This window comes from Fusarium proliferatum, assembly GCF_900067095.1.
Source record: "Fusarium proliferatum ET1 genome assembly, contig: FPRO_scaffold001, whole genome shotgun sequence".
NCBI classification, from domain to species: domain Eukaryota; kingdom Fungi; phylum Ascomycota; class Sordariomycetes; order Hypocreales; family Nectriaceae; genus Fusarium; species Fusarium proliferatum.
Window position 1 is genome coordinate 4,926,316 of NW_022194790.1, and position 12,528 is coordinate 4,938,843.

The 12,528-nt window shown below is 51.3% G+C and overlaps 2 protein-coding genes across 2 annotated transcripts; both read right to left on the minus strand.

Annotated features, from left to right (window-relative positions):
• Positions 1-542: 542 nt before the first annotated feature.
• On the minus strand, positions 543-2,959 carry FPRO_00488 (uncharacterized protein; the record flags this gene model as incomplete). The annotated part of the gene is made up of 3 exons (XM_031225335.1): positions 543-617; positions 669-2,248; positions 2,305-2,959. 3 exons carry the CDS (start codon positions 2,957-2,959, stop codon positions 543-545), a joined length of 2,310 nt encoding a protein of 769 aa, XP_031075982.1.
• Positions 2,960-4,652: 1,693 nt separating this feature from the next.
• On the minus strand, positions 4,653-11,098 carry FPRO_00487 (putative glutamate synthase (NADPH); the record flags this gene model as incomplete). The annotated part of the gene is made up of 3 exons (XM_031225336.1): positions 4,653-4,788; positions 4,844-10,870; positions 10,920-11,098. The coding sequence occupies 3 exons, from the start codon at positions 11,096-11,098 to the stop codon at positions 4,653-4,655; spliced, it is 6,342 nt and encodes a 2,113-aa protein (XP_031075983.1).
• Positions 11,099-12,528: the final 1,430 nt, after the last annotated feature.

Consider the following 12,528-nt stretch of genomic DNA (forward strand, 5'->3'; position numbering starts at 1 on the left):
TAATAGCAAGGTCGCTATAAGAACTACCAGCCGTTCAGTTTATAATTTTAACGGAAAGTGTCTGATACGCAGCCGAGGGGACGCGCAGCCAACACGCAGCCATTCAAAGATACCGACCATCCATTTTTTTGCTCACTGCGATACCCTCAGTATTCTCTCTGAGTAACTGCACTGAAGCCAAGACATCACACAGTAACCTTGACAATCTACAGTTGATTGCCATATCTGATCAATCAATCATTCATTCAGGCACACTCTCCAGTCTCTCTCTCCTCTTCGCCGAGGTGTCACGCCTCGTATAATCCTGCATGACCAACCCCAGACCTGCATATAGCTTCTCAGGGGCATTCAAAACTTGCATAGAAACATCTACACCACGGACAATTAAATTGCTTTAATGCATTTAGCTAGTAATAGCCAATCCTTCATCGAAATGATCATGCAAAACACCAGCGAGTATGTAGTATCCAACGCCCATCCTATCAAAGTTCGTGTAGAAAATACTATACACCCTCCGTCTCTTTCGCTCATCCCCCCTGCAATTACTTCAGATCTTCAGACAGAAGCTCTCCCAAGCTACTCTGATCATCCTTGAATTTTCCAAAGGCCTCCCGATACTGCAATAATCATCAGTCTCAATGAACTACCAGAGGGAAAATATAACTTACCGCAAAGAAAAAGTTGAGAATAAGTACAAGCATCAGTGAGCCACTGATAATCATGGGCCCGATCATGTTGTCAAAGTCCTTACCGCTTCGCTCCACAATCATGGTTCGTCTGATTCTCAGCATTGCATAACCCCAGATGCCGGCAAAGACAGCAATAAGGACAAACAAGAGACCAATGACAGAAGCAAGTGTGTTCTCACCAGCTGCTGTGTAAAGACCAACAGCCAGACCGCCCTGAAGGATACAGATATGCTGCCACTTAAGGAAAGTTCGCTCATTGGCGAGCCAAACTTTGGGCTCAACCTTGAGCTCGCCCATGTTCTTGATCCATTCTGTCGGCGCAACTACACCCTCTGGCAATGGCTGTTGAGATGCCCGCTTCGCCCTTGAGTACTTGGATAGTGAGAATCCTGGGATAACAGATGAGAGAGTTCCGTAGGATCTCTCCTGCTCTGGCCGTTGCTGAGAACTGCTCTCGCCAGCTTCTTCTCCATTTGCGGGAGCAGACGTCCGCCTGTTAAGAGCTTGGGCAATCGAATCCTTCGACATGCGTTCGGCCAGATAAGACTTGCTGACTGGTGAGCTTTGGGTAGGCTTATAGGACCCAGATTTAGCTCCCGCACCAATCAGACTTCCGACAGCCATAACATCCTCATGTCGTTGAGCACGTCGCTGCTCCTCTTCCTCGAATGTCTTCTGAGGGTCCTTTCGGATATCAGACTCGAGATCACTGAGCCAGAAAGGCAAGTTGTTGACGTAATCTTCAAAGAGAGCTGCAATACCATGGACGAACTTGGAGAAGCGAGGGCTAGGGTGAACCAAGTGGGAGGACATCAAGTCCTCAACCCATGTGGGGTGCTTTCGTTGACTATCCTCCTTCAACTTGATCTCGAGAAGGGCATAAGGGAAACGGTTGACCTCGCTCTGGTTCATCTTCTTGAAGGGGTAGGTCATCTCGCTTTCATCGATGTCAAGACGGTGCCACTCATTTGGATCGCGGCAAGGGCGGCTGGGATCAAGAGTGTCCTCACGAATGAATGCCACGTCGGTATCGATGGCGATGCGAATACGATCATCAGCAGGCTTCTGAAAAGCAGTTCGAACGTAGTTGGCCCTCAGGACAGGGCTGAGACCCTTCTCCTTAACGTATTTTTGTATGTTGTTGACAGTCTCCTGGAATTTCTCAATCTTTTCAGGGGCAAAGCTCTGCCTCTTCATCTTCTGGACCGCCTTCTCAGGGTTGTATTCGCCATTCACGAAGGACTTGACATATTTGTCCTTGATTGTGAACTTGAGGTCCTGGCTGCCGCCCTTGTCATCGACGGTCTTTTGCTCGACGAAAATCTCGGGTCGAGTAGCCAATTGTCCATACCAGCGAAGTCGCAGGGACGTTGCTTCGGATTTGCGGTTAACCTTCTCACCGTAAAGCTCAAATTGCTTATTATCGAAGTACAGCGAAGTGATAGACGGAGAGTCGCTGCCATCAAGCTCCTTGGCGGACTGCTCGCTGTAAACGAGAGCCGGTAGATGTCGCAGGATGACAGTCTTGACCTCGAGCAAGTTATCAGGATGGACCCAGACTATAATTGAGTTAGCAAAGTACAACAAAGCTAAGGGCGTCTTGAATTTGACTTACACTTGTGAGCTGTGTAGCGCTCGCCATTGTGAGTCTCGCCCTGAGACTCGAGATCCAGGGGTGGCAGCTGCTCTCCGCCATCTTCGAGCTGTTGCCTAATGGCAAAGTACATGATGGACAGCTTGTTGAGTAGCGGGGAGTAGCCAGTCTCAGAGTTGAATGGTCGCTGAGAAAGGCTCAACTGCATCATGGGTCGGACCTTGTAACGGTCTCCTCGCTTCCGGTCGTGCTTCTTAATAATCTTGAGGAAGCCAGTGTAGTTGATGTTGCTATACTTCTTGAGCTCACGAACCTCATTAGTGATCTCATCAAGCTCTGATTCCAGAGTGCGCAAGCGGGAAGCCGAGATCTCGCCCTTTTGAGGAGCTCCATCGTCCTCTGAGGACTCGACGGGAGCCAATTCCTTGAGCTTACCGAAAGCAGCGTCAACTCGTTCCTTAAGAGCGTTAAAGCGTTGCTCTTGGAACTGAGCGACCTTCTCGAGTTGGTTGTTGAAGATCTCTTCGCAGAAGCGAGTCTCGTCCTCCTCGGTCCAAGGCTGGTTATCGTCATCGGCCACATCCTCCCTCAACAAGCTCTTTAGCTTCGCATAGTCGATGTACTTGTCCTTCCAAGGCGGATAGATGGACTCGCGGAGGGTTCGACCGAAGCGCATTGTGGGTGGATAGTGGTTGTAGCTTTACGACGAGATAGGCCAATTATCTCCAAGCAGGCGACCAACAGGATGTTGTGTAGGGGGAGATAGACCGTCGAGAGATCGTACTTGAGACAAAGGTAATGCGTTTAGAAATTCGGAATAGGTTCAATTGCGGCGCATGACACAATGATGATGCAGTTCCGTCAAGAGCGGATTATATCTTCGAGGCGCGGCAATGGAGACGAGACGGCCGAGGCGAGATGATGCTATTTAGAGATGCTAGACTCGCGACAGAAAGAATACACGACGAGACCAGAGGTGACGATCGAAGTTTGTTGTTGTGACGTGCGAAGATGAAGGTGCACGATAACACAAAATAAGTTACAGTTGTAGTTTCAAGAAGTTGAACGAGAAAAAGGCTGGGCAACAATGGATCAACAGACTGACTGCCCTGGACCTGGAGCTGGACCTGACGCCAGGACCCCACTAGCGGAAAGCAAGGAAGTGAACGTTAGACCACCTACAGTATGGGCAGCACCCACTCACTACAAAAACAGCTCTTCAACAGCTCTTCGGTATCCAAAACAGCTGCTAAAACTAACCCTCAGTGGGAAATGCAAGCGTAACAGACCCATAACCCGCTGGAAGCGACCTGGCAGCTTGATACCCGTTTCGCCTCGGTTCTCGTAGCCCATATTGAATTTGTCTCCAATTGCCCTATCAGAATCTACCACTTACACACGTGTTACCGTGGATGCATCTAAAATCTAGGTGCATATCATTCCCGCCTGTCTAATCCCTGCTTCTGCGTGCATTCATGTGTCTCCATCTACGCACGTGAAGAGAATTGACCGAATAGTCTCAGTTCATGGCTTCAAGTAATTTTTGTTAGTGAAAGCTGAAGAATTTTCGGGTGTGAAAAACTCTCAAGATTCTTCGTATTCAGGCTCTGTCATGGTATGTCACTATCTCTACGGTAAAAATTGGCTTTTGACTAGAGTTTGCACTAAACCAGATTCGAATAAATCATTTCCTTAGCAACGTCGATAGCACGTGAGTTGAGTTACGTTGCATCCATTGCTCAAACCTCCAGCCTCAATATTAGCATCAAGAGGCTCGATGCTTGTTCTCTTGATGATTGTGTCGTTGTCTTGTTTACCAATCAAATGTCTCTCGTGAATATGCAACTTGAGCTCAAGTTGACAAGAGGGCACGCGACCTGTCTTTGATGCATATTTCACTTCTCATTTCGAACTCGGGATCTAGCCAATGGCAGGTATTGTTCTACACACGCATCCATGAATACGCTACACCTTTGAGCTTCCTTGGCGAGACGGCATTCATGACGAAGTGCCGCAAATTCCTCCCTCTGAGACCTCATTTCTTGGGGCCAAGACTAAAGTAACCTAAACTTTACTAAGTTTAGGATATTTTTATAAGACTTTACCTAAGTTTAAGATATCTTTATAAGACTTTCCTAAACATTTTCTTAATCTCCTTAAAACATCACAAGAGCGAAAATTGCCAAATCAAGTATTCTAATAGCCTGTCGTAGCCAACAATCATTCAAATTGGTATAACTAATACATTGATCATTCCTGAACAGACACCTTTATCATATCCGATTCCATGTCATGGTATCATGCTGTATCCGATCCGTTGCTCCCGTGTCCCAAATATAGAATAAATAAAGAAACTATGCAATTTTTCTTCAAGCCTCGACCTTAATCTGGCTGAAAATCTCCTGCGCAGTGCGCTTAGTGATACCACCAGTGACAGGCAGGTTGGTATACTTCTCGAGATAGAGATCAATCTCGCGAGCAGCCTGGCGACCTTCGTTGATACCCCTGAGGCATTTGTTAGTGATGTTTTTTCAAGTAGATCGATATAGTTAAAACTTACCAGACAATGAGAGATTGACCGCGGCGGGCGTCACCAGCAGCGAAGACGCCCTCGAGGTTGGTGCTGTACTTGCCGGGGGCGGTCTTGACGTTCTTGCGAGCATCCTTCTCGATCTCGTCACCAAGAACACGAGCCTCAGGTCCAAGGAAACCCATGGCAAGGAGGACGAGGTCGGCAGGGAAGAACTGCTGAGAGCCCTCAACCTTCTTCATGTCCCAGCCGCCGCTAGGAGACTTGGTCCACTCCACGCGGATGGTGTTGATGCCCTTGACCTTGCCAGAGCCATCATCCATAAACTCCTCAGACATGATGCAGTACTCACGAGGATCCTTGCCAGTGTGCTGGCGAACCTCAGTGTGACCGTAGTCAACACGGTAGATACGAGGCCACTGAGGCCAAGGGTTGTCGTTAGCACGCTCAGGAGGGGGCTGAGGCAGAAGCTCGAAGTTGGTGACGGATTTGGCACCGTGACGGAGAGAAGTACCAATACAATCGTTACCAGTGTCACCGCCGCCAATGACGACGACGTCCTTGCCCTTGGCGGAGATGTAGGTGTTGTCCGCAAGCTCGGAGTCAAGGAGAGACTTGGTGTTCTTGTGGAGGAACTCCATAGCGTAGTGAATACCATCGAGCTGACGTCCCTTGATAGGAAGGTCGCGGGCAACAGTAGCACCAGTTGCAATGACGACGGCGCTGTTGCTGGCTCGGAGGTCGTTGAGAGAAGGATAGCCTTCCTCGCCAACAGCAACGCCAGTCTTGAAGATGATACCCTCAGAGGCCATGAAGTCGGTACGACGCTTGACAATACGCTTGTCGAGCTTCATGTTGGGAATACCGTACATGAGGAGACCTCCGAGACGGTCGGCTCGCTCGTAAACAGTAACGAGGTGACCGGCACGGTTGAGCTGATCAGCAGCGGCCAGACCAGCAGGACCGGATCCGATGATCGCGACAGTCTTGCCAGTTCGGACCTTGGGAGGCTGAGGAACCATCCATCCCATCTCGAAACCACGGTCAATGATAGCGCACTCAATAGACTTGATACCAACAGGGTCCTCGTTGATACCCAAGACACAAGCACCCTCGCAAGGAGCCGGGCAAACACGACCAGTGAACTCCGGGAAGTTGTTGGTCATCAGGAGACGGTTGAGAGCATCCTTCCACTGATTTTGGAACACCAATTCATTCCATTTGGGGATAATATTGGAGATAGGACAGCCAGTCTCGGACTGACAGAATGGCACACCGCAGTCCATGCAACGAGCTGACTGGTATTTGAGCTCGTCCTCGTCCAAACGAGAGCTCAGCTCAGCCCAATCCTTGAGACGAGAGTTGACAGGGCGGTACTTCTCCTGGCGGCGCTTGTACATCTTGAAGCCTCGAGTCTTGTCGAGAACAAGGGCACGCTTCTTCTCGGCAGCGTTGTCACCAACAGCCTCCTCAAGATCCTGGAGTTTGGCAACCTTCTCCGACTTCTTGTGCTGGACGCCAGAGACAGCTGGAAGGTTGTACTCAGCACGCTTGGCTTCAGCAGCCTTGGCAGCCTCTTCCTCCAGGACACGCTTGTAGTCAACAGGAAGAATCTTGATGAATCGAGGAAGAGCTCGGTTAAAGTCAACCAGGATGCGAGCTGCGCGCTCGGAACCAGTGTAGTGGTGATGATCCTCAATGAGACCGCGAACGAAAGCAATCTCAGCAGGGTCCTCAAGTCCACTGGTCTCAACCATCTCGCCGTTGAGCTTGGAGTGGAAATCACCGTGAACATCCAAGATGTAGGCAATACCACCAGACATACCAGCAGCAAAGTTGCGACCAGTAGATCCAAGAACAACAACGCGACCACCTGTCATGTACTCACAACCGTGGTCACCGACACCTTCAACAACGGCGGTAGCACCGGAGTTTCGGACAGCAAAACGCTCGGCAGCAACACCACGGAAGAAGCAAGTACCAGTAGTAGCACCGTACAAGCAAGTGTTACCAATGAGAATATTCTCTTCTGACTTGAAGACAGCGGAGCGGGGAGGGTAGATGATCAGACGACCACCAGACAAGCCTTTGCCAACATAATCGTTGGCATCACCCTCAAGCTCAAGGGTGACACCAGGGGCAAGGAAAGCACCGAAGGACTGACCAGCGGAGCCCTTGATATTAACATGGACAGTGTCCATAGGCAGTCCAGCCTCGCCGTATCGCTTGGAGATGTGGTAAGAAAGTGAAGTACCCATTGCTCGGTCAGTGTTGACGATGTCACACTCGATTCTGGAGGGGAGACCCTTGTCGAGAGTCAACTCAGACTCGGAGATAAGCTTGTTATCGAGTCGAACGTGGAGCTTGTGGTCCTGCTTTCGGACGTTGAAGGTGGCAACACCAGGTCGGAGCTTGTGTGCGGGTGTCAGGAGGAGAGACAGGTCAATGTTGGCTGTCTTGTGGGTTCGAAGGTCATCACGCATCTTGAGGACTTCGACGTGGCCAACCATCTCGTTGATGGTTCGGAAACCAAGCTGGGCCATGATAGCCCGGAGCTCGTTGGCAACATAGTAGAAGAAGTTGATGACGTGCTCAGGAGTTCCAGTGAACTTCTTGCGAAGCTCAGGATCCTGCGTAGCGATACCAACAGGGCAAGTGTTCAAGTGGCACTTTCTCATGAAGACACAGCCCATAGCGATGAGAGGAGCGGTGGCAAAGCCCCATTCCTCAGCACCTAGCAGACAAGCCAGTGCAACATCACGACCGGTCTTGAGCTGACCATCAGTCTGGACAACGACACGACCACGAAGATCGTTGAGAACCAGAGTCTGATGAGTCTCAGCCAGACCCAACTCCCAAGGAAGACCGGCATACTTGATACCAGTCCATCGAGAGGCACCAGTACCACCATCGTGACCAGAGATCAGGATGTGATCGGCCTTGGCCTTGGCGACACCAGAGGCGACGATACCGACACCAACCTCAGACACAAGCTTGACGGAGACTCGGGATCGAGGGCTAGAGCACTTAAGATCGTAGATCAGCTGCTTGAGATCCTCGATGGAGTAAATGTCGTGGTGAGGAGGAGGCGAGATAAGACCGACACCAGGGGTGGAGTGACGAGTGCGAGCAATAGACTTGGACACCTTGTGGCCAGGAAGCTCACCACCCTCACCAGGCTTGGCACCCTGGGCCATCTTGATCTGAAGCTCGTCCGAGTCAGCAAGGTAGGCAGAGGTGACACCGAAACGACCAGAAGCGACCTGCTTGATAGCAGAACGCATGGTGTCACCGTTAGGCATACGCTGAGATCGCTCGGGATCCTCACCACCCTCACCAGTGTTGGACTTGCCACCAAGACGGTTCATGGCAACGGCAAGAGTAGAGTGAGACTCCATGGAGATGGAACCGTAAGACATGGCGCCAGTGCAGAAGCGTCGGACGATATCAGTCCAAGGCTCGACCTGGTCGATGGGAACAGGAGTGCAGTCCTCAAACTTGAAGTCAAGAAGACCACGGAGGGTACAGTTCTTGATCTGCTCATACTCGGAGCGGGAGTAGGCCTCGTAGGACTTGTCGTTCTTGGTGCGAACGGCGTCCTGGATGTTGGCAATCGAGGTAGGGTCGTTGACGTGGGGCTCACCACCATCTCGCCAGTGATACTCGCCAGACTCGGGAAGACCAGAGGGGAGGATAGTCTCGCGGGTGGGGAAACCACGCTCATGGAATCGGAAAGCCTCCTCAGCAATGAGCTCGAAAGTCATACCCTGGATACGAGAAGCAGTACCCCTGAAGCATCGCTCAACAACTGTCTCATCAAGACCCAGAATTTCGAAGATCTGGGCACCCTTGTAAGAGGCAAGAGTAGAAATACCCATCTTGCTCATAACCTTGAGAATACCACCGTCGCAGGAGTGTTTGTAGTTACGGATAAGAGTCTCGTTGGTAGTCTTCTTCTTGATGAGACCCTCGCGGTTCAGCTTGAGAATGCATTCCATGGCAAGGTAAGGGTTGATGGCATCAGCACCGTAACCGAGGAGGACGCACATGTGGTGAACCTCACGAGCCTCAGCAGTCTCGACAACAAGAGCAACCATGGATCGCCACTTGTTGCTGACAAGGTGATGGTGAACCATAGCAGAAGCGAGGACAGCGGAAACAGGCACGCGGTCAGCCGAGGTATTGCGGTCGGAAAGGACAATGACACGGTCGCGAGACTCGATGGCAGCGGAAGCCTCGTTACAGATCTCATCGAGGTGCTTGATATAGCCCTGGATACCTTGGTTCTTGGGGAAGGTCAGATCAATAGTCTTGACAGTCCACTCAGAGTACTTGTTGGACATGTTCTTGACGGCATTAAACTCCTCGATGGAGAGGATGGGGCTGGGAAGCAGAAGACGACCACACTGGGAAGCGTCCATCTCCAGCAGGTTACCCTGGGGACCAACATAACACTCAAGAGACATGACAATGGACTCTCGGATAGGATCAATGGGAGGGTTAGTGACCTGAGCGAAGAGTTGTCGGAAGTAATCATAGAGGAGACGAGGAGCCTGGGTCAAGCAGGCAAGGGGAGCATCGTTACCCATGGAACCCAGAGCTTCCTTCTCATCAGCGGCCATAGGAGCGAGCAGCAGGGAAACCTGCTCGTGGGTATAACCGTAAGAGAGGAGAAGGGGATCAGCCTGGATAGCCTTGTCATCAAGCTTGGGTGCAAGGTCCAGGGCCTGCTCCATGATCTCAACGACCTTGGGCAGAGTAATCAATTCACTATCGAGCCAGGCTCGGAAATCATATCGACTCGAGACAGCCTCCTTCAATTCCTTGTCATCAATGATACGACCAGCCTGTGTATCGACCAACAACATACGACCGGGCTGAAGACGACCCTTCTGGATGACGGTCTCGGGCTCGACGGGGATAGTTCCGACCTCGGAAGCACAGATGATACGGTCATCGTCCATCACGTAGAAACGGCAAGGTCGGAGACCATTTCGGTCAAGGTTGGCACCGCAGTATCGGCCATCAGCGAATGTGAACAGAGCAGGGCCATCCCAAGGCTCCATCTGGCAAGCAGCCCACTCGTAGAATGCAGCCTTCTTGGGGTCCATGTGCTGGTTGCCTTGCCAAGCCTCAGGAACCATGAGCATAACAGCTTCGGGAAGAGAGAGAACACCGTTGATGGTAAGAAGCTCGAGAACGTTATCGAAAGCAGCAGAATCGGAACCACCATCCTCGACAACAGGGTACATCTGCTCGAGCTCCTCCTTGAAGATATCAGACTGCATCACACCCTCACGGGCGCGCATCCAGTTCTTGTTTCCTCGTAGTGTGTTAATTTCACCGTTGTGGGCAGCCCATCGGAGAGGCTGAGCACGGTCCCATGAGGGGAATGTGTTTGTAGAGAAACGAGAGTGCACCAGAGCAAAGTGAGCCTCGTAATCAGCGTTGACAAGATCATGATAGTAAGAGTAAACCTGGACGGGAGCGAGCTGACCCTTGTAAACAATGTTCTTGTTTGAAAGGGAGCAGAGATAGAACCAGTTGTGAAGGCCAATGCTCTGAGTGGCACGCTTTCGAAGGATGTACAGCTGTCTCTCAAACAAGCGTTCGTCAAACTTCTCAGGGTCGGTCATCTCAGGAGCATTTCCAGTACCGTAGGCAGAGGCCAGGACAACAAAAGGCTGAGCGATGATGGGCTCACGCGATTTGGCGGCAGGTCCTAGAAGAGTCGAGTCGACAGGAGGCCTTCGCCATCCTAGGACTCGGAGGCCCAGCGACTCGGCAACATCTTCCAGCTGCCTCTTGGACTCTTGAAGAGTCTCCTCGTCGGGCTTAAAAAACAGGTTTCCCACGGCGTACTGGCCCAGGGGAGGCAGTTTAATGTCCTCCTCCTTCTCAAAGTTCTTGATGAAGAACCGGTGGGGGATGGATGTCATGACACCAGCACCATCACCATCTCGTGCATCAGATCCCACGGCACCACGGTGAGTCATGTTGCAGAGCAGGTTACGGGCATCGCTGACAATCTTGTGGCTAGGCTTGCCCTTGATGTGGCTATGAACATGTTAGCAAGGCTATGATGGTGATCTGAGGAGTAACTGACCAAGCAAAGCCGACACCGCAAGCATCCTTCTCATAAGAAGGGTCATAGAGACCCTGCTTCACCGGCAAGGCACCAGCCCACGAGTCATTGTTCTCAGTCTGATACTCATAAGGTATGTATGGTTGTTGCTCGGCTTCGGTTTGAATATGTCGGTCGTCGAAGTCCTCGTTTAGGCCCATGCTAGGCAAGGATTCGATCGAACTTGGGTGGGGTTGTGGGGGAGTTCGGTGGGGGACGTAGGATCGCGGGGCGCGTTGGTAAGAGCAGCTGTAGCCACTCTAACGGAGATCTAGCATTCAATTAATTAGCACGGGTAAAAGGAAGATATGGTAATTAAACGCGCTCCGTGTAACAGGCTGCAGGACCAGTTGCGATGAGCTCAAACAGGTTCCGAAAGGTTGTCCGAGGCAGTCCAGGGTTTGCTGCTCATTGAGGGGTCGCTAATGAAAAAAAACGTTGGTGGCTCCGGCATCGGGTAGAGATAAGGAAGTCTGACGATAACTCAAATCACCAGAGAATATGCCCCGCCAAGTTGCGCCCGCAGCTCTCACTACAGCCTCTATTCCTGGCTGAATGGTTTTGCGTAGCATTGTCGAGCGAACAGCGCCATGACAATGCTGAAGTGTCCATTTCATAACATCCACTTCCAAGACAATGCAGGCTCTCGACCAAGCTTCTGAGCTGTCTTATTTGGACCATCGACCCACCAAATTATCGGCGGTCTGCCGAGCGGGGCCCTTGTCCTGGCTGCATTGGAGTGGGATGTTTAGAGCAACAGGGCCAATGATGGACTGTGCAATGCTAACAACCTAACCATGCGGCCATGCGGCTAAGACAAGGGGGGCCGAAGAGGCGCCTGGGGATGGACGTCACTGCAGCGATGCCACCAACAGTTGGAAATGGAAACAAATGCCACCAATGCCAGAGGAGCGCAATCGGAGAGGCCCGTCAAGCTAGTCCGCTGGAAATGCTGCCTTCACTTGTCGTCTGAGACATGTGATTCCGGTATGTCGCCAGTTCAGGTCTCAAGAATAAGCAGCGATGGCCCGAATATCGTTTATCCAGGTAGTTCAGTGTCGAGCAGCTACACCAGGTGTCGTAGGAGATGCAGAAGTGAATCCAGTTCGGCTCCAGGCGGGAAATCGTTGCTTTCGATAGGGAGTACTCATCACAAACTTACCAAGTGGTGGTCCTCTTCACCAAAGAGGTTATTCGTGAAACGAAAGGGTATCAAAAGGCGACTGGCTTGCAGTGCAGTAGCAGGTAGTAGGCACGTTAGATTCTAAGGAGAGGCGAACGCGAGAGGACAGAGCAGTGGCAGTAGGAGGAAGAGATCAAGAGGAGAGAAGAAGTTGGAGGGGGAGGGCAACAGCTCTGCTTTTATGAATGGGCGGGAGATGAGTGGGAGCAAGAGTGAGAGTCGAAGTGGAGGGCACGGGAGAAAGGGAATTGATGTCCGAAGCCGTCCAGCAAAAGAAGGCCAATCCAATAGCAGCTCGAGTAACTATAGCAGTAATAGTGACAGCTCAATGGTTCACTGCCTCTTTTCTCGAGTCAATCCAACTGGGCCCAGCTTCGGAGCAGCTCAGGGAAAAAAAGCCCCACGAAA